Below are 21,537 nucleotides of genomic sequence, written 5' to 3' on the forward strand. Positions count from 1 at the left end.
TTAAACATCAACAGACTGCGAGTGGTATGTGGACAGGAGCAGCTTCGCCAACCCCTGCAAACTGACTCTGAAGAAGACGACAAGCCCTGCTCCGGTCACACCCGGAAGCTGACTGGTCCACGCATGGCCGAAGCGTGAGGAAACTCATCGTGGGACTCATTTTCCTTAAAATTTAGACTTTTACAGTAAAGACTTCAACAGACCTTCCTCAGATTGAGGACTGTTCCCAGTGTATACATCAAGTCACTGAGGTAGGAAAAAGGTTGTTACGGTCCTATTATTTTATAGTTATTATAAGTGTACTGGAACTCTAAAAAGACTTTGTTTGTATAATGTTATTCTATACGAGGTATGTAGCCCAGGAAATGACCAACCTGATGTGCGTTATGACCCATCTGAGCCTCCCATGACCACAGTTTTTAACATAAGATTAAGGACTGAAGACTGGTGGGGGCTCATAAATGATACAAATAAAGTGTTAGCCAAAACAGAAGAAAAAGGGGTGCCCAAACAAGTCACCTTAAAATTTGATGCCTGTGCTGTCACTAATAGTAATAAGTTAGGAACAAGGTGTGGTTCTCTTAATTAGAAAAGAGGCTATATGGCAGAAAATAAGTACATCTGTCATAAATTAGGACTGTGTGGAAATAAATGTAAATACTGGTCTTGTGTCATTTAGGCCACCTGGATAAAAAAAAAAATGAAAAAATCCAGTCCACCTTCAAAAAGGAAAAAATGGCCCTTCCTGTACTAAAGAACGAACAATGTAACCCCTTAGAGCTAGTAATAACCAATCCCCTTGATCCTCGCTGGAAAAAAGAGGAGTGTGTGACCTTAAGAATCGATGGGGCTGGACTGGATACTCCAGTAAATATCTTGGTTTGAGGTGAAGTTTACAAACGCTCTCCTGAGCCAGTGTTTCAAACTTTCTATGATGAACTAAATGTGCCAGTACCAGAAATTCCAGGAAAAACAAGAAATTTGTTTTTGCAATTAGCTGAGCATGTAGCCCAGTCTCTCAACGTCACTTCATGTTATGTATGTGGAGGAACTGTAATAGGAGATCAATGGCCATAAGAAGCCCGAGAATTAGTACCTACAGACCCAGTTCCTGATGAATTCCTGACTCAAAAGGATCACCCTGATAATTTCTGGGTCCTAAAAGCCTCAATTATTAGACAATATTGCATAGCTAGAGAAGGAAAAGAATTCACTCACCCCGTAGGACGACTTAGTTGTCTGAGACAGAAACTGTATAATGGTACCACAAAAACAGTCACTTGGTGGAGTTCAAATCACATAGAGAGAAACCCATTTAGTAAATTCCCAAAGTTGCAAACTGTGTGGACCCATCCAGAGTCCCACCGGGACTGGACAGCCCCCACTGGATTATACTGGTTATATGGGCATAGAGCTTATGCCACATTACCTGACCAGTAGGCAGGTAGTTGTGTTACTGGCACTATTAAACCATCTTTCTTCCCACTGCCCATAAAAGCAGGCAAACTCCTGGGCTTCCCTGTCTATGCTTCCCGTGAAAAGAGAAGCATAGCTATAGGAAATTGAAAAAAAAATAATAAATGGCCCTGAGAGAATCATACAATATTATAGGCCTGCTACTTGGGCACAAGATGGCTCATGGGGATACCAGACCCCCATTTACATGATCAACCGAATCATATGGTTACAAGCTGTCTTAAAAATAATCACTAATAAAACTGGCAGAGCCTTGACTATTCTGGCCTGGCAAGAAACTCAGATGAGAAATGCTATCAAAATAGATCAGCTCTTGACTACTTGCTAGCAGCTGAAGGAGAGGTCTATAGGAAATTTAACCTTACTAATTGCTGCCTACACATAGATAATCAAGGGTAAGTAGTTGAAGACATAAAGATATGACAAAACTGGCACATGTGCCCGTGCAAGTGTGGCATGGATTTGATCCTAGGGTCATGTTTAAAAAATGGTTTCCAGCGCTAGGAGGATTTAAAACTCTTATAATAAAAGTTATAATAGTAATAGGAACTTGCTTACTGCTCCCTTGTTTGCTACCTGTCCTTCTTCAAATGATAAGAAGCTTCATCGCTACCTTAGTTCACCAAAATGCTTCAGCACAAGTGTACTATATGAATCACTATTGATCTGTCTTGCAAGAAGACATAAGTAGTAAAGATAAAAGTGAGAACTCCCACTATTGATTGAGAGTCTCAAAGAGGGGGAATAAGGGAGGAGACTACCCCTCATACTGTCTTGTGCCCAATTTCTGCCTCCAGAGAAAGAAAAAGTAAAAACTAAAAGGCAGAAATGAAATCCACAAGCAGGCAGCCCGGCGCCACACCCCGGGCCTGGTAGTTAAAGATCGGCCCCTGACCTAATTGGTTATGTTATCTATAGATTACAGACATTGTACAGAAAAGCACTGTGAAAATCCCTATCCTGTTTCGCTCCAATCTAATTATCAGTGCATGCAGCCCCCAGTCACATACCCCCTGCTTGCTCAATCAATCACGACCCTCTCATACGCACCCCCTTAGAGTTGTGAGCCCTTAAAAGGGACAGGAATTGCTCACTCGGGGAGCTCGGCTCTTGAGACAGGAGTCTTGCCGATGCCCCCGGCAGAATAAACCCCTTCCTTCTTTAACTCGGTGTCTGAGGAGTTTTGTCTGTGGCTCGTCCTGCTACAATATGATCAATTTTACCAGGCTTAACAGAGAGTACATATTCAGTAAATATTATTAATTTGAATTAAATTGTTCTGGCCTGATATTTGTGATAAAGACTTGAAGCTCTATGTAAAATTTGTTTCTAAAATTGAAGACCTCTAGAATCCTCACTGATAGTTAACTACATCCATACTGAGAATCATGACTCAAATTTATCAGTCTTTGGAAATTTCAGATTGTCCAACTATATATGTAATAAGAGTCATCAAATTGCTTACACCTAAATTGTGCTATTGAAGTTGAAGTTGAAGATCAGAGAACATGCATTTCACTGATAAAAATTTTAGGTCTTCATAATAGAGTCAGAACCTTAATAACAAGGATTTCACTTCAGTGACATTCAACATTTTATACTATATTTTTAACACATCAGACACAGCTACAATTATATTTATGTTAAGAGTTGCAGTTTGTCAAGTGGCTTGTTAGATTGTTCTAAATGTGTGCCTGGGTAAATTTTGGTTTATTAAACAATTATAAGTTGTCAGTCACTCTAAATGGATTTACTTAGTGAGTTGTATGATAAATACCATACTAATCGTTAGAGACCAAGAAGTTAGTCATCCTGATGTAGGCCTATTTCCACTTAAAATTGACAAGAATAAGCTAGTGATGAAAAAGGGGATAGATACCTTAGAGGCAGAGCGTGGGCGGTAAGGAAGAACAGGGTGGGGGAAGTTCTGAAATTATATCTCTTTGAAGAAAAAAAGAAGAGAGGGAAGGAAATTCAGTGAATTAAGTCTAATGAATGTTGGTTGCTTGTGTGAAGAGGCATAAGGAGTCTCTGGAGTGCCAGTTTCCCCTATGCCCACCCAGACTTGATTGAAGACACAATTGCTGCACCTGACCTTTCACACATTCATAGGAAAGTGACATGATGACTCCTCAGAAATGGCTTCAAGGCCCCTGAGAGAATGTTCTGGAAAGTACAATTTCTTGGGGGAATGGCCACCTCTTAGAAAGTCACATATAGCTCCTGGAGGGATAGGGGGAAGTGTTTCTCTGTTGTTGATAATCCAATATTGCTGGCATAAGGGATGATTTCAGGGATCCACTAATGAACTCTCCTTTTCTGAATGGTTACATTTTAAATTAGGAAAAACAGAGCTAGCACATTAAACCCATGCTGATTTTAAAAAACAGTGAATGGATTTAAAACCTAGTTAAAGAAAAATATTAAGTAAACAGGGCACAAGTGATATGTAGATTGGCAGCCATATTCAAGGTGTTCTGCAAATTACTGAAGTTAGAGAAACATTGGTATAAATTTTAAAAGAGGCAACTATTCTCAGATTTATAACAATGCATTTTTTTGGCCTACAGATCAGAAATTGGATAAAACAAATCTAAAACCACCAAATAAATAGTCTGAAAGTCTGAATTATGTTGCAGTTGCTTTGGTCTTGGAGTGCAGGTGCATGAAATGGAAACTCAGAAATATCACTAAGATTTCAATAGACTGCTTGATTATGAAGCTAAGAAATAGATGCTGCTGCTGAAAATCATTTAGCATGATATATATGTTAAAAATTCAAGAATACTTACTTTCCTTTTTTAATTGTATTCCTGCCAAGTAGTGGATCCAGGACTGGATCTATTGTTTCCTCGAGATTTTCAATTAAGATGACATCACCAAAGGCCAAAGCAGTTTCAATGGCATTCACAAACCTTAAAAATCAGTGGGATTTGAGATAATAAAATGTAATTGGCACAAAATGTTCAAAATTTTTTATATGATCAAATTATATTTAATGTAGATATTCTAAATGGGACAAACTTAGAGAAAACTATTTTATAAAGTAGTAGTTTCCTTTAACTAGATTACACAGAAATTAAATATGAAATTTTAAGATACATTTTAGTTGTATTTTCCAAGTGAAATTTAATAGTTTGAACTAATAAATCTATATATAGATTAGTTGCTTATAATAGCAACCATAGTTGAAATAAGTGTAAGTTACCAAAATATCGTACATGTAAATTTATTTGATGGGTCTTTCTAAAGTAAAATTTCATGTGTCAAATGCTTTATAACTTGATCAAACTTTTATTTTTTAAATCTTTAAGTTTAGTCACTTACAATGGTGAGATATCATTTTACTTTGATCTTACTCTCCAACAAATATCTCCCTACCAAAAATAATTTTCTGCAAGTATTCAGATAAGCAAAAACTACATTAAAAAAAAAAAATGAAAAACAAACAAACAGAGATGGCGGTCTCACTCTGTTGTTCAGCCTGGAGTGCAGTGGTATGTCTACGGTTCAATGTAGCCTCCATTTCCTGGGCTCAAGTGATCCTCCTGCCTCAGCCTCTCCAGTAGCTGTGACTACAGGTAGGCACCACCATACCTGCCTACTTTTTTTGTTGTTGTTTTGGTAGAGATGGGGGTCTCACTATGTTGCTCAGGCTGGTCTCAAACTCCTGGCTTTAAGCAATCCTCCTGTCTCAGCCTCCTAAAGTGCTGGGATTATCAGCATGAGCTACTGCACCCGGCCTAAGAACTACATTTCCTTGTATAACTACAGAAATTTATTATTTCACTCTATGTATAAAAAGAGGATGGAAGGGTCAAGTGAAATATCCATAGTTCTAAAATTATTCAACATTAACTGAATAGCAACTGCATACAAGACAGCTTTCTATCTATCAGACAGTATTATCATGATGACTTAGTAACAGAAATTCTTGGAGTAGATTCAGTTCTCAAAAGTGACATGTAAATCTTGACTAAGATAATAAATTAACTTCAGGCATCCAATGTTGGGACTTGTAGCCATGTTAAGATCCTTCTATAGGCAGAGTATAGATTTAGAAATATGACCGTAAACATCATTAAGCCTGGAGGCACCATTGACAATTCTTGTGTTACTATCCAAACACTCTAGAGAAGGAATGTAATATACATCCATGTTGGCTTTAGAAAATTCACATATTTTTCCCCACAGACACAATGTTTATTCTAACCTTCAATTTTATCTCTTCTTCAGATAATTGGATGCCATCCAACAAGAATGTCTTTTCAACAGAGATACTTTATATGAAACACGAGCAGGCAGATAAACAAATAGCACCAAGTTGTAATACATCAGTGTGGTGGAGAGGTCTAAGAAACATCATGACTTTATACAAATGAGACCCACTTCACAGCAGGTAAACAGAAAGCCAATCTCTTCAAACTTCACATACCCTTTCTGGCCCAAATGTGTGACTTTCAGGTCCGTTCCATACTTATTCTTGATCCACTTAATTCCCTGTTGCTGGGGATCTATCAGCAGAGGCCAGCGCTCACAGTGTGTTAGGATAGCAGCATTTTCGGTGGACATTCTGTCGCTGGGCAGCCCTTCGTTATTCCAGGAGGCAACTGTGGCATCATCCATCAACATGGAAATCAAGTCCAGGCCTTCAGTTAGTGGAATGAAAACCTTTAAAATCAGAGTTGAATGCAACAAATTGGCCACGTGGCAGAGAGAGAAGACAGACAAGAAAAGAAGAGAACAAAGTCATGAGAAAGTAACTCTAGGTAAACACATGATAATTTTCTGTGGATTCTCAGAAGCCAAACACAACTCATCATTAGATGCGATTTGACTTGATAAACCCAGTATTTTATATCTCAGAATTCTGTCAACTGTGGGATGCAACATCGGTTTTATCAATTGCATCTACTGGGCTTCAGCTGAGAGAGACTTTGCCCCATACTTAGGTAAGAGAGAATTGACACACCAGGAAGAACGGCAGGACACCAGAAATGTATTTGCTCGTGGAGCAATCCACACCCCCACCCCCGTATAAACAATGCTAAAATTCAGTATCTTGTTCAGGCACTTCATTTTTTTTTCTACAGACCAATGCTACAAAGAGATGACCTCTCTTTCTGGGATGGGTTAATGAAAAGTACTCAGTTCACTGGAACTCCATCAACTCCTCAGTTGTGCAAAGGAACTTAGGATGCCACTTCTAGGCTGAGAGGAAATTATCCTTGCCTTGATTGCATTGGAAACTAAGGGGTTGGGGAGGGGCAAGCAAGGAGGAAGGGGCAAGCGGGGTGGACAGAGTGATCCATTTTAAAGAATAAACATAAGTCTTTATAAAAATGGACAACAAATAATGTTGTAGCAGAAATCGTATTAAAGAATGTATTTGTTCACTCCTCCAGTCATCAATCACCAAACATTTATTGAGCACTTTCTACATACATGAAACACTGTCCAGAGACACCAAAATGTGCAGGATGAATACCGAGCTAGCCCCCCAGCTTGGTGGGGTGGTTAACATGGAAGCATGCCTCCATAAGAGACTGTAGTAAGAACCCTACCTGTAGTAGGTAGGGGAGGCTATATCAGCAGTAACAGTTTGGTTCATTGGTTTGTCACAGAGCTTCAAAACAAAATGCTGAAAGGATTCCCACATTAAGGCTGGGATGCAATTTGATATGAATATAGGAAAAGTAGCACAATATTCTTACTGCCTCTGACTACAATGTTATCTTAAAAATGAATCAAACCCTATCTCCTAGTGATATTGAACAAGTCTTGGTATCTGATTTGATACATAGTTCCCTTAGAGACATAGGCAATTTGATCTTTTAGAATAAGCACTTTTCTATTGGCAAGAGATATGTGCTTTGTTACCTTCTACTTAATACAAACAGCTGAAACAATTGGGGGCTGTGAGTAACTTTGATTTCTGAAGCTCTAAGAACTAACAGAAGGGGCACCTGCAGATTTCATATCCAAAATCAATGGTGTGAGTACCTACTCTGTGCAGAGTAGAGAGCCAGGGATCAAAAAGAATATCAATCTCCCCCTTTTTTCCTGGTCAGTAGGGGAAATAAAACCCATTTCAATATAAATGAAGAAATAAAACCCATCTTGATCTAAATGAAGACACCTACATTAAAGAATATCATAACTACAATGACTACTTTGAGACTCAAATTTTTAGGATGTTTTAATAGTATTGTGTCCAAATAGCTAGGAGCATAGCTACCTACAGAATTTTTTTCATCAAAATATTTTTTGATAGTTATAATACAGGCATCATTTTCACAATTAGTATTAACCGAAGTGTAGGCTGAGGAAAATAAGCCTCATTTCATACACAGGCGTGCACCATATGATATTTTGGTCAACGATGGACTGCATATACAAAAGTGGTTTCATAAGATTATAATGGAGCCAAAAAATTCCCATCACCTAGTGACACTGTAGCCATCATGATGTTGTAGTACAATTACATTATTTTAAAAACAAATTTTGTGTAGACTAAGGGTACAGTGTTTACAAAGTCTACAGTAGTATACAGTAATGTCCTTGGCCTTCACATTCACTCACTGACTAAGCCAGAGCAATTTCCAGTTCTGCATGCTCCGTTCACGATAGGTGCTCTATACAGGTGTATCAATTTTAGTCTTTTATGCTATATTTTTTCTGTATCTTTTCTATGTTTGGATAGATTTAGATGCACAAATACTTATCATTGTGCTACAACTGCCTACCGCATTCAATAAAATAACATGCTGTGCAGGTTTGCAGCCTAGGAGCAATAGGCTATGCCATGTAGCCTAGGTGTGTAGTAGGCTGTCTCATCTAGGTCTATGCAAGTACAACAAAAGGCATTTCTCAGAACATATCCCCTTCATTAACTGACATATTAGAGTATACATTTTTATCATAATTAACTTGTCTTGTCAGAATTTCCTGGAGTCTGCAGCAAGGAAAATGGGTTTGGAAACCAAGTGTAAAGAGGGAACCCTTTAGTTCAAAGTCTGCTTCTAGAGTCAGCCTGTTGCGAGGCTCCATCTAATTGCTCTATTAAGTAGGGTCAACGTGTTGTGAGTCAGGATGTTACTATGAGGTGGAGCTGAAAGAAAAAAGAAGGCTCACTCTTTGGAAAAGAACTATTTGCTAGAGAGAAAAGACAAGGCTGGAAGCACATGCCATGAGCCAAAGTGAAATTAGTCATAACACCAAATGCCCATCTGGCCTCTAGAAACTGACCAACTGGCATATTCCTAAGATAAAAGGGTAATTTCCTGTGGAGGTAATACTCCAAGTTTCTCCTAATGTTACAGTAATATAACAACTCATGTGTACGTAAGGCTTTACCTGTTCACAAAATTTATTCATATAGATTCATTCTTGCCATTTTTTCATTTAACCCTTACAAGAGTTCTTCAAGGTAAATCTCTATTTTATTGCATAGGACACAGAGGCTTAGAATTAATGCTTTTAATAACTAATTAATAACTAATAACTAATTATTGGCAGAAATAACTCCACATATTTGCTCTGTCTGTAAACTGCTGGGTCAAAGCAATGAGTGGAATGCAAAGGCTGCCTTGAACTTGCCTATGATTCTGTCCATCTGCCCAGCAAACAGCAATTTTGGATGGAAACAACTTTGGAAAACAGTGTAATTTGGACCCTCAAGGCTGTGTGTGCCCACAGCCCCTGTCCTTTCCAGCCACTACCCTCTGTGTTACTGTTTTCTCCCTGTCCCATCCCTCAAACTCATGCCCCAGTGGTTGTACTTTCTGACAACCCTTCCCCCATACCCTTTAGTATCTTAGTCCTGTTTGGACCAAATTGCCTTATCTTCTCTACCTGCTTGTCTTAACCAAAACCAGGCTCTCCCCCAAGGGCAATGGCTGTCAACCCCAGGCTGGATATAGTACTTATGGGAGAGCTTTAAAAAGCTGCCAACAGGCATAGCTCTTCCCCCAAGTGATTCAGCATCAATGGGCATCAATACATTTCAAAAGTTCTCTCTCACATGATTTTAATGAGAGGCTGGGGTGGGGTACAAGAGTCATTGTTCTAGAGTCTCATTTCACTTGAGGGCCTTCGCAAGTGGAAAGAGTTCATTTTCCTCCCTTCCTACCTCTCTCTCTCTCTCTTTTTCTTTCTTTCTGAAATAAGGTCTCACTCTGTCACCCAGCCTGGAGTTCAGTGGTGCCATCAAAGCTCGCTGTAACCTCTAACTCCTGAACTCAAGTGATCCTCCCTCCTCAGCCTCTTTGCCACCACAACTGGCTGGGTTAAAATTTTTTTTTTTTGTATAGATAGGGTCTCACTGTGTAGCCCAGACTGGTCTCAAACTCCTGGCCTCAAGGGATCCTCTTGCCTTGGCCTCCCAAAGCACTGGGAGACGTGAGCCACCATACCCAGCAGACAGTTCATTTTCTTAATAATCCCATTACTGAAAAGTGGGTGTGGGAAAGAGTTGCCATTCCTCTTTCTTCCCTGTAAGTCAACCCAAATCATGATTCTTCCATCTTTAAGTCAAAATGCCACCTTTAAGACCCGTGGACTCCAGATATACAATCTCCAATCTATTTCCTCATCTTTTGAATGATATAGCTATTGGTCCTTCTCGCCTTTCCAAGTTCTGCTTTCAATCCTTGACAACCTCAGTGCCCATGTAGATGACGAATCCCCTCTCTGGCTTTGACATCTTTCATGTTAAAGCACTGTATTTCCTTTCTACTCCAGCATGCCGGGGGAATTGGGGGAGGAAGCGGATGATATCAGAATCACCTCGGAAGATTATACAACACCCCCATCCCTGGCTTCCGATATGCACACCCCTTCCTCCCATGATGGTGATGTCTTTGGAGCGGTATTAGAGTGCCTCCTTTTTTGATGGGAAATGTTGTCCCAGACATTGTAACAATCTGAAATTATTTCATCATTGAAAGCTAAAATTCCTGTACCCAACTCTTTATGACTGTCTACATCTCTTTCACATCTTTAAACATAACACTTATTCTAACAAATACTATGAACACACCAGGCCTTTACCCTATTTACTGTTTTGCTTTGGCAAAATATACTTAACATAAAATTTGTCATTTTAACCATTCTAAGTGTACAGTTCAAGTGGCATTAAGTACATTCACATTGTTGTACAACCATCATCATTATCTATCTCCAGAACTTTTTCATCTTCCCAAACTGAAACATACCTATTAAACAATAACTTCCCACTCCTCCCTCTCCCAGCCCCTGGTAACCACCGTTCCACTTTCTGTCTCTATGAATGTGAATGCTCTAGGTCCCTCGTAAAGTGGAAGTATTTGTCCTTTTGTGACCGGCTTATTTTAATTTTTTTTTTGGGGGGGGATGGTGTCTCACTCTGTCGCCCAGGCTGGAGTACAGTGGTGCGATCTTGGCTCATTGCAACTTCCACCTCCTGGGTTTAAGCAATTCTCCTGCCTCAGCCTCTTGAGTAGCTTGGATTACAGGCGTCCACCACCATGCCTGGCTAATTTTTAGTAGAGACAAGGTTTCACTCTGTTGGCCAGACTGGTCTTGAACTCCTGATCTCAAGTGATCCACCCGCCATGGCCACTCATAGTGCTGGGATTACAGGCATTAGCCACCAGGCCCAGATGTGACTGGCTAATTTCAGTTAGCTTAATATTGACAAGGTTCATCCATGTTGTAGCATGTACCAGAATTTCCTTCATTTTTGAGGCTGAATAACATTCTATTGTATGTTTATACCTTATAAACACAAGATAAAATCCATTCTGTCCATGGACACATGAATCACTTCCACCTTTTGGCTATTGTGAATAGTGCTGCTATAAACAATGGCATGCAAACATCTATTTTTACTTCTTTGGGGTATATACCGACAAGTAGAATTTCTGGATCATGTGGCAATTCCGTGTTTAAGGTTTTGGGAAACTTTACCATATTCTAACACTAACTTCTGGCTAACCTCCCATCTCTTTTCAGCTGAAAGTGCTCCTCCCATTCCTTAACTGTTCTGCTAGTCACTGCAAGACTTTCCTCACCTCCTTTCTTTCTGGCTTACCTGCCTATAAACCTGGCTGGATTTGGCATTCTCTTTCCCCTCTTTTTACTCCTATACTTTGAATATTGCTGATGAAAGCTTTATTACTGTGACTATAAACTCATCTTGTCCAAATACTCTTGGGTTTCTTAAAGCTGTGTGGCGACTCTTACCATCTACTCCCCTGTTGCCCTTCACAGGTATTTTTGATATTTTTACCACTCTCCTCAAAGCTGTTCTTCTAATTTCAATTTTCTTTGGTTTGGCCAGCTTGCATTGCATTTTCCTACTTCCCTGAAGTAACAGAGACTAGCAGGTATGACTGCTTCAATTTTCTATTAATATCTGTACCCATGTCCATCTTTGTCTCCATACTCCAGAAAGGGCTAGATATATAAACTAAGAATCTGTTTTAATCAATTGAGACGACAGTGTTATACAGAAAATAGAGTCCTGGAAATCAGGAGGTCTGATTTTCTATTCTCTGTGACTGAAGTGGAGTCATTTGTCTGTCTCAGTTTTTTCATTTGTACAGGGAGTATCTTAAACTAGATGATTTTACATTGTGCAAATCTATTATTTCACTTGACTTATGGGTTTGAATTTTCAAATTTAGGGTAAGCTACTTTATACTTACATACAAAATGCTATACTTTAAGTCTGAAAGTAGCCTTTTAAAATCTCTAACAAATAACCCATAATATTAGTAAGAAAACAAAAGTTTCATGCTATTCAATAACATGATGATCTGAGTTTGATTTTAGTTATCACTTCTGTTTAAAGCACTTTTCCAACTATAATTCTGTAGTTTACATAATTAATTTTTATGTTCTTGTTGAAACCATCACTAAAATAAGAAAAACTATTTCCATCTTTCATCATAAGCAAAAATCAAATCAGGCCAGGTGTAGTGGCTCACACCTGTAATTCCAGCATTTTGGGAGGCTGAGGCTGGTGGATCACCTGAGATCAGGAGTTTGAGACCAGCCTGGGCAAATGGCAAAACCCCATCTCTACTAAAAATACAAAAAAATTAGCCGGGTGTGGTGGCAGGTGCCTGTAATCCGAGCTACTTGGGAGGCTGAGGCAGTAGAATCGCTTGAACCTCGGGGGCGGAGGTTGCAGTGGGCCGAGACCGCACCATTGCACTCCAGCCTGGGCAACAAGAGGGAAACTCCATCTCAAAAAAACAAACTGAAACAAACAAAAAGCAAAACAAAAACAGAAAATCAAATCAAAATGGATTAAAGACTGAAATGTAAGACCTGAAACTATAAAACCTCTGTAGGAAAAATTGGGAAAATGCGTCAGGACATCTGGGCAAATATTTTTTGGGTAAGACCTCAAACAAATGCAAAAATGGGATCGTATCAAGCTAAAAGGCTTCTGCCTAGCAAAGGAAACAACCAACAGAGTGAAAAGATAATCTAGAGAATAGAAGAAAATACTTGCAAACTAGTCACCTAACAAGGCACCAATAACCAGAATACATAAGGAACTCAAACAACTCAATAGCAAAAAAGCAAAAAACTTGATTGTAAAATGGTCAAAGGACTTGAATAGATATTTCTCTCAGAAGATGTACAAATGGCCAATAGGTAACATGAAAAATGCTCAACATCACCGAGTCATCAGGAAATGTAAATCCAAACCACAATGAGATATCATTTCACCTCAGTTAGAATGGCTATTATTAAAAAGACAGAAAATATTAAATGCTGATGGGGATGTAGAGAAAAGGGAAAGCTTTTGTACTGCTGATGGAAATTTAAATTAGTATAGCACTACAGAAAACAGTATGCAGGTTCCTAAAAAAAAAAACTACCATATGATCCAGCAATCCAGTTGCTGAGCATATACTCAAAGAAAGGAAATCAGTATGTCAAAGAGATATCTGCACTCCTATGTTTACTGCATCACTATTCACAAGAGCCAAGACACGGAATCAACTCAACTGTCCATCAACAGATGGGCAGATAAAGAAAATGTGATATACATGCATAATGGAATACTATTCAGCCATAAAAGCAATGAAATCCTGTCGTTTTCAGCCACATGAATGGAATTGGAGGACTTTATGTAAGTGAAATGAGCTAGGCACAAAAAGATAAATATCGTGTGTTCTTACTCACATGTGGGAGCTAAAAAAGTGGATCTTATGGAGGTAGACAGCAGAATGATGGTTACCAGAGAACTAGAGGGAGGGAAATGGGGGAGAGGGGATGCAGAGAAGTTGGTTACCGGGTACAAAAATACAGTTAGATAGAAGAAGTAAGTGCCAGTATTCAACAGCACAGTAGGGAAATTGTAGTTCATAATTTATTGTATATTTCAAATAGCTAGAAAGGAAGAATTATAGTGTTCCTAACAAAGAGAAAAAAATAAATGTTTAAGGTGATAGATATCTTACTTACCCTGACTTGACCATTACACATTGTATACAGGTATCAAACTATCACATTATCCCGAAAGACATATGAGTATTATATATCAATGAAAACATTTTTAAAATAATGAAATATGAATTTTGTAAAAATAAGAAAAACTGCAGCACGTAAGACACACCTTCACCGTGGAGTTTCTGGTCAGTTTTCGTTACAGAGGTCCAAAAGTCTCTGGCATATACGTGGGTTTTACTACGGAAATCGCAATATGATCTTTCTACCTGTTGGCAAGGTAAGGAATTGAACTTACCTTCTGTTGAAGAAAGGGAACCCACTCGCAGTGCACCAGCTCCTGGCGATACTGCTTTGTAAAGGGTCCGACATAAGACACAAATGCTGCCGTGAGAAGAACATCTCCACAGAGTGTCTTCTCTTGAGCTTCAAAGGACTTAATGGATTGACCCCAGCGAATCTTCTCTGACTGAAAGATGAAATTACTCAGCTGTAATTGCAGGGTGAACGTCAACTCCACAAATGCTTAATGCAATTACCTCATGGCACAGTTTATGTCCTTCCACACAGTCACTAGAAGGAACAGAGTGTAATGGTTTGGTGTGACTATTATAATCTTTCATGTGTTTGAAACCCATCATTATGATGGAGTTCTCATACTCTCCTCAGTGGAGCTTATCACAAAGTGACATTAGTTCTTTAACATCTCTTCTCACTGGACATCCCAACTCTTCCATTATGATTGAGGTCCTTCTTGAAAGGCTGACAGTCTCTCCCCTGTCCCTCTGGGAGTGGAGGATGACCAAGAGCTGTGGCCAAGAATGAGTGATGTTAGGATTACTTATTTATTTGACAAGGTCTGGTTCTATCGCCCATGATGGAATGCCGTAGCACCATCTCAGCTCATGGCAACTTCTACCTCCTGGGCTCAAGCCATCTTCTCACTTCAGCCTCTCAAGTAGCTGGGACTACAGGCATGTGCCACCATGCCTGGCAAATTTTTGTATTTTTTTGTAGAGATGGGGCTTCGCCATGTTGCCCAGGCTGGTCTCACACTCATGAGCTCAAGCAATCCACCTGCCTTGGCCTCCCAAAGTGCTGGGATTACAGGCGTGAGCCACCACACCTGGCCTGATATCAGGATTTTTAATGTCAGCCTAGCTGCTCTTCATTCTTCCCACTACACTGCCCTAGTCAAACTTTTTATTTACTTACCTATTTTTAACATGCTGGCAATGGTCTGATTACAGACAAAAGGAAATGACAAACACAACTCTTCTTAATTAGTTAAAACATAAAGCCGAAATAGCCATCTATTCTGGATTCTACTAATGAAAGAGTAGCATTAGTAGTTACTAAAATCAGGTTAGTTTTCTAATATAATCATTAAATCAGTGGAGGAAGCTATGATCTATGTAAAAAGGTGGAAATCAGGACTTCACAATACTCTCCAAGAACGCTGTTGAAGTCCTTATATCTAGTTGGATGGCCATTTAAAATCTGATTTACAGGTTAAATATCTGAAGCCCTTAATATTGGATTTGAATAAAACTGCAATAAATATGTATGGATTGACTGAACTGCAGGGTAGTTTACTAATTTATTTTGTTTCAATGTATGCTAAAAATACAACATTTTAAGAACATGCAAATTAATGGAACCTGAAAAGAAATCAGCAATTTGTTAGTATAAGCAAAGAGGCACCCTATGAAATTTTGCTTTCCCCATGAAAGTAGATTGACCACAGAAAACAAAAATGATGTCATAATGGATTGGAATGCCAGTTCCCTGCAAGCCATCTTAATATCTACAACACTGAGGTCGGAGGTCATGAAATTAGCATGTGAAAATGGTTATCAAAGTGGTTTCAAGATCATCTCCTTGCTTTGCTTGATAAAGATCACCGCAAGTTAACTATATAATTAAACACTAAGGAACTTCAGCTCTCTAGCCCTCTACAGAATTTATTACTTTCCTTCCTCAGCCACAGACAACATATCCATTAATTTTCAGGAGGAATCTCTCATTCACCTACCCTCTATCTTTGTTGTTTTTGGTTTGTAAAGGATAAACAATAAAATGTACCCACCTCATTCTCCAGAACAGCTTTGAAATTTGAAGATTTACTAAACATAGACTTATTGGCTATCGAAATCGTCAATAATTTTGCTATAGTATCCATGCAACATAAATCATTACTGACATTGGCTAACAAGGGTTTAAGAGTTGGAACATGTCCTGTAATAAATTTCTAGACAGTTAAAAATCACTATAATTTTATTCTAATGCATTATAGATTGCCTGTAATGTCATCCTGGCTGGGGTGACCCATTTCTAATTTTGAACAGCTGCTCAACTCAGGAGTTAGTTAATGATTAAATATAAATTGCCTGATTTATTAGTCTGAATGGCTGAGCTTCCAGGTCAATGCTATATAGACAAAATCATCAGTCTTGATGTTTTTCAGAAGTTAACTGTCTCCTGTTCTAGTCAGAAAGAATTTATCCTAAAAGAAAAAGATCTGACATCTTCAATGAATCCTTTAAAAATATATATTTTTTCTTAGTTCACATACTATAATCTTCTTTTCCTTTCCTTGTCTAAATCATCATGAGTAAGCAAAGCCTTTGGAAATATTGCTATATGTTAGAGACACATGGTAGGACCTGCTTTCCCCTTGATGAAACTTTCAGACATTCTGTAACTAGTCCAGGAAAACAGTCTAATTATATGACACTTTTTCTCAGGTACCTCAGAAATGGTGAACTCTTCAAACTGCTTAAATCTTACCACTTTAAATGGCAGTAGTTTTAAGTACTAGTACTGGTGAAATTTCTCAACTCACCTAAGAAAAGCAAGTCTTCAAAAGGCTCCAGAATTTTAATACAGGAGGCTCCCAAAACTCACCCATTTATTAATGTATTCATTCAGTAAATATCTAGTGATGCCGATGACACACCGGGACTATTCTATATGCTTGGGATCAAGCAGTGCACAAAAAAGGTGAAGTTTCCTGTTCTTGAGAAGCTCATATTTCAATTGGGGGAAAAAAAGACCAAAAAAAGTATTTGTGTGTATGCATACATGTACAACTATGTTCATGCAATAAATGCTATCAAAAAACGGTAACAGAGCAAGTGGAGAAAATAGAGATGCATATGTGTGCTTGTATGTGCGTGTGTGAATGAGTGGGGGGACTCATGTGTGTTGGATGAAGGCTCTTTTATGTGGGGATGTCAGAGAAAACCAATTGATAATGAGAACTTTCAGCAGAGCCTGACAAAGTGAAGAGCCAGTGATGTGATTGCCTGGGAAAGGCTAAGGCACAAAGAAGGAGAGTGCCTGGAAGTATGAGGGAGAGACAGAAGGCCAGTGAAGACAGGGCAAGAGGGAAGTGGCAGAGGTGAGGACAGGGGGGTATCCAGGAGACAGATCATCATGTAGGGCCTAGTAGGTCAGTAAAGCCTTTAGACTGGACTTTGAGTGATTAATTAGTTATCGGGGAGTTCTGAGTGAAGGGGTGATGGGAATGTACTTAAGTTTGTAAAATATCACCCGGCTGCAATGAGGGAAATAAGCTTTAGGAGGTAATGGTGGGGCCTGCAGAGGCACCCTAGGGGAGAGATGCCAGCAGCCTAGACCAGCATGGTGAGGTGAAGAGAATGCCAAGTGCTGGGATTTGGAATGGACCTGAAAAGCAGAGTCAACAGAAAATACTGATGGACTGGATGTCAGAAAGAGTCATGAGTGATTCAAAAGCTTTGGGCCAGAAAAACTGGAAGAACAGAATTGCAGTTACTGAGATGGAATGGAGAGGGGATTTGCAGGGTGAATTATGAGTTTCTGCATAATGAACTATGCATTTCAGAGAGATAGTGTATTTCAACTTGTGGTGAAATAAATTTGTGGTAATAATTTAGGGTTTTAAAAATCTACTATAGGCTGGGTGTGGTGGCTCACGCCTGTAATCCTAGCACTTAGGGAGGCTGAGGTGGGCAGATCATGAAGTCAGGAGATCGAGACCATCCTGGCTAACATGGTGAAACCCCGCTCTACTAAAAATACAAAACAATTAGCTGGGTGTGGTGGTGGGTGCCTGTAGTCCCAGCTACCAGGAGAATGGCATGAACCTAGGGGGCGGGGTGAGCCGAGATCACGCCACTGCACTCCAGCCTGGATGACAGAGCAAGACTCCTTCTCAAAAAACAAACAAACAAAAAACAACAACAACAAAAAACTACTACAAGAAATGAGGCTATCACCTAGCTATCCTAAAACATGTTTCCCCCTTTCTTGCTAAGAGAACCCTGAATCTGAATAGGATGGTAATGTGCCCAGTTCCATGAGATGAACGGTGACTTGCTAAGCCAATGATGATAGCCCCATTCCCCCTTTTCCAGACTTTTTTTTTTTTTTTTTTTGGGCAGGAGGTGTGGGGTGGAGTTAGGAGTTTATCTAGTTCTGACTAAAGAAACTTAAGTGGGGGTCTGCCAGAGAGACATTTCCAGAAAAACATAAAATTTTCTCATAAAAGGAGAAAACCCCAGCTGATATAGATTGTTCCCTTTCTCTATTGTCTCTCTGAATCTGAAGGTGTAGCAACGGTCTTGAGACCATAAGGCAAAACGCATGAGGGTGAATGACCACTTGCTAAGTGTAGAGAGGCAGAGGGCAACAAAGAGCCTAGGTGGCTGGTCACTAATCATGTAGATCAACACTGATAATGGTCTAGCCTTAGCAATTTCTGTAATATGTGAAAAATAAGCTCCCATTTGTTTGAGCCACTGTAAAAGTTAGATATCACCTCCAGCCAAATGCATTTCTAATAGTACAGTTACATATTTTAGTACAGTTATATGTTTGTCAGCTAAAGGCATTTCTAATACAGTTATATACTTTTGAATTATACACTGTTACTACTTTTTAGTTATATATTTTATATACTTTCTAATAGTAGTTATAGACTTTATACTTTAAAAAGTAACTACTTTATTGAGATATAATTCACATATCATGAAATTCACCCTTTAAAATATACAGTAGAGTGGTTTTTACTATCTATATAAACTTGCACAATTATCTCCTCTAGCTCATTTTAGTACATTTCCCTCACCCCAAAGACAAACCGTGTATCCAGTAGTAGTCACTCCCCAAACCCCACACCCTTGTCCAGCCTCTGGCAACCATTAGTCTATTTTGCGTCTATAAATTAGCCTGTTCTGGACATTTCATACACAGGCAGAATGTGCCTCTGTATGATATATGATATCACATATCATGTGATATGTGACCTTTTGTGTCTGGTTTCTTTCTTTTAGCATGATATTTTCAAGACTCATACATTGTAGCATAACTCAGTATTCATTTTTATAGATGCATACTATTACATTATATGGATATACATTTTATTTATCCATTTTCAATTAATGGACATTTGGGTTGTTTCTATTTTTAGCTATTATGAATAATACTGCCATGAACATTTGCATATGAGCTTTTTAATGGACGTTTATTTTCTTTTTTTGTTTTTTTTTTTTTTTTTTAGATGGAGTCTCGCTCTGTCACCCAGGCTGGAATGCAGTGGCCGGATCTCAGCTCACTGCAAGCTCCGCCTCCCGGGTTCACGCCATTCTCCTGCCTCAGCCTCCCGAGTAGCTGGGACCACAGGCGCCCGCCACTTCGCCCGGCTAGTTTTTTGTATTTTTTAGTAGAGACGGGGTTTCACCGTGTTAGCCAGGATGGTCTCCATCTCCTGACCTCGTGATCCGCCCGTCTCGGCCTCCCAAAGTGCTGGGATTACAGGCTTGAGCCACTGCGCCCGGCCTTGGACGTTTATTTTCATTTATTTGGGGTATATACCTATGAGTAGATGATTGCATCACATGCTAACTTCATGTTTAATGTTTTGAAGAACTGCAGAACTGTTTTTCAAAGAGGCAGAACCATTTTACATTCCAACCAGCATTTCTCCATGTCGTTTGCCAATACTATTACTGTCCATATTTTTTATTACAGTCATCCTGGTGGTTATGAAGTGGTATCTTGTTGTGGTTTTAATTTGCATTTCCCTAATGACTAATGGAGTTGAGCATCTTTTCATGTGCTCTCTGCGTATTTTGTATGGCAAAATGTCTATTCAAATCCTTTTCTTATTTTAAAATTTCGTTATTTATCTCTTTGACTTTTGTTAGGAAATACTTGAACATACATTATGTCTTTTGAGCATCATCACAACCTTGTAAGGGAAACATTATCCACATCCCTGTTTTAGACACAAGAAAACAAAGTTGAAGACATTCGGTGATTTCCCCAGAACTGTTGAATGCCACATTGTAGAGCAAACACAATCTGTGAACACTGATGTCACAGAACAGATGTTCCTCTACCACTCACGTTCAAGCAAGAGAATGTTAATAAGAATTATAAAAAACCTTTACCTGATGTAATAACTACTAACATTAGCATGTCAGTCACCTATAAAAAGAGGTAACAACAAAACCATAAGCCAACCAGGTTTCACTTGAAAGAAATCATTTGCTGGTAGAATTCAATGGCAAATGTATATTAAAAGGATAAGACAACAGTTCAATTTCACAATTATCTAGCAGCCATCCTGAGTTTTATAACCTATTTCAAGAAAACCATGCTTTATTTTCATTTTTAAAGGATTTTTTCACAATGTGGTAAGAAAGGAAGGAAGGAAGGGAGAAAGTAGAAAAAATAAATACATAACCCACCCACAGCTGATGTACTCCATTGTCTTAAAGTGGATACAAGACCACTAACTTCTGATAAAGTATATGTCTTCCCTGTTTTCATTGGAGATCAGACTGATGGCACACTGGGTTCAGGACTATATATTAAAAGATATTTATTTGATCATTTCTTCCTTCTGGTGGGTTAGAGCCACAGTATGAGTGATTTTTAAATATTATCCTTTGTTGTTAATTCCATGTCTATTTAGTTATTATTGGTGGCAAATAATAAAATTCCCACGAGCAGATCTGAATATTTTAATTAGAATGTTTGGAAGAAAAGGTTTAACTTGCCTCAAGTTCCTTGACAAGTCTGTTAGCTAATTTGATGGTTTTGTCGGTTTGGTTCACCTCTTCTTGACACCGGACTTTCTCAGCTGTTGCTTTTTCAAATGATGCTGTGAGTCTGCTCAGATTTCGATCCAGATCCTGAATCAGAATTGAATTAACTTTTCAGTCATTTTTAGTTAAAACAGAGAGATTACAATCATCTTAAAACATCTGTTACTGTAAGGTAAATGGACAAACCTCTTACCCCCATTAACCTTTGTCCCTTTACCATACGTATTTTAGGAAAGAAGGAAAAGAAGGATATAATGAAATAAACACATCAGTGCCACTATAAACTAACAGCTCACGATGTGGTCTTCTTCCCTTTCATCTCCACTGGGCAGAATGCAAGGAGCCACTGGGGTGAATGGATGAGCCCTGAAGATGCAAATATGGTGTAGATGCATTATCATTCCCCTCTGCTCTTCTTGCACCTAAGCCTCATCCTCCAATACCAGCTTTATTAAAGACAAGAGTGACTTGTTTTGTTTCTCACCTACTGATTCTTTTCTCTTTGGGTTCATAATTC

At 38.9% G+C, this 21,537-nt stretch overlaps 1 protein-coding gene across 1 annotated transcript in view; it reads right to left on the minus strand.

Moving 5' to 3' along the window:
• DNAH11 (dynein axonemal heavy chain 11) overlaps positions 1–21,537 on the minus strand; it is a 372,079-nt gene that overhangs the window by 86,118 nt on the left and 264,424 nt on the right. Inside the window, exons 62-65 of the mRNA XM_025379290.1 lie at positions 20,969–21,107; positions 14,222–14,388; positions 5,912–6,147; positions 4,269–4,391 (exon numbers count right to left, since the gene is read on the minus strand). Coding sequence (XP_025235075.1) covers positions 4,269–4,391; positions 5,912–6,147; positions 14,222–14,388; positions 20,969–21,107 — 665 coding nt within the window. The remainder of the gene's footprint in view (positions 1–4,268; positions 4,392–5,911; positions 6,148–14,221; positions 14,389–20,968; positions 21,108–21,537) is intronic.

Source organism: Theropithecus gelada, chromosome 3, assembly GCF_003255815.1.
Source record: "Theropithecus gelada isolate Dixy chromosome 3, Tgel_1.0, whole genome shotgun sequence".
Taxonomy (NCBI): Eukaryota; Metazoa; Chordata; class Mammalia; order Primates; family Cercopithecidae; genus Theropithecus; species Theropithecus gelada.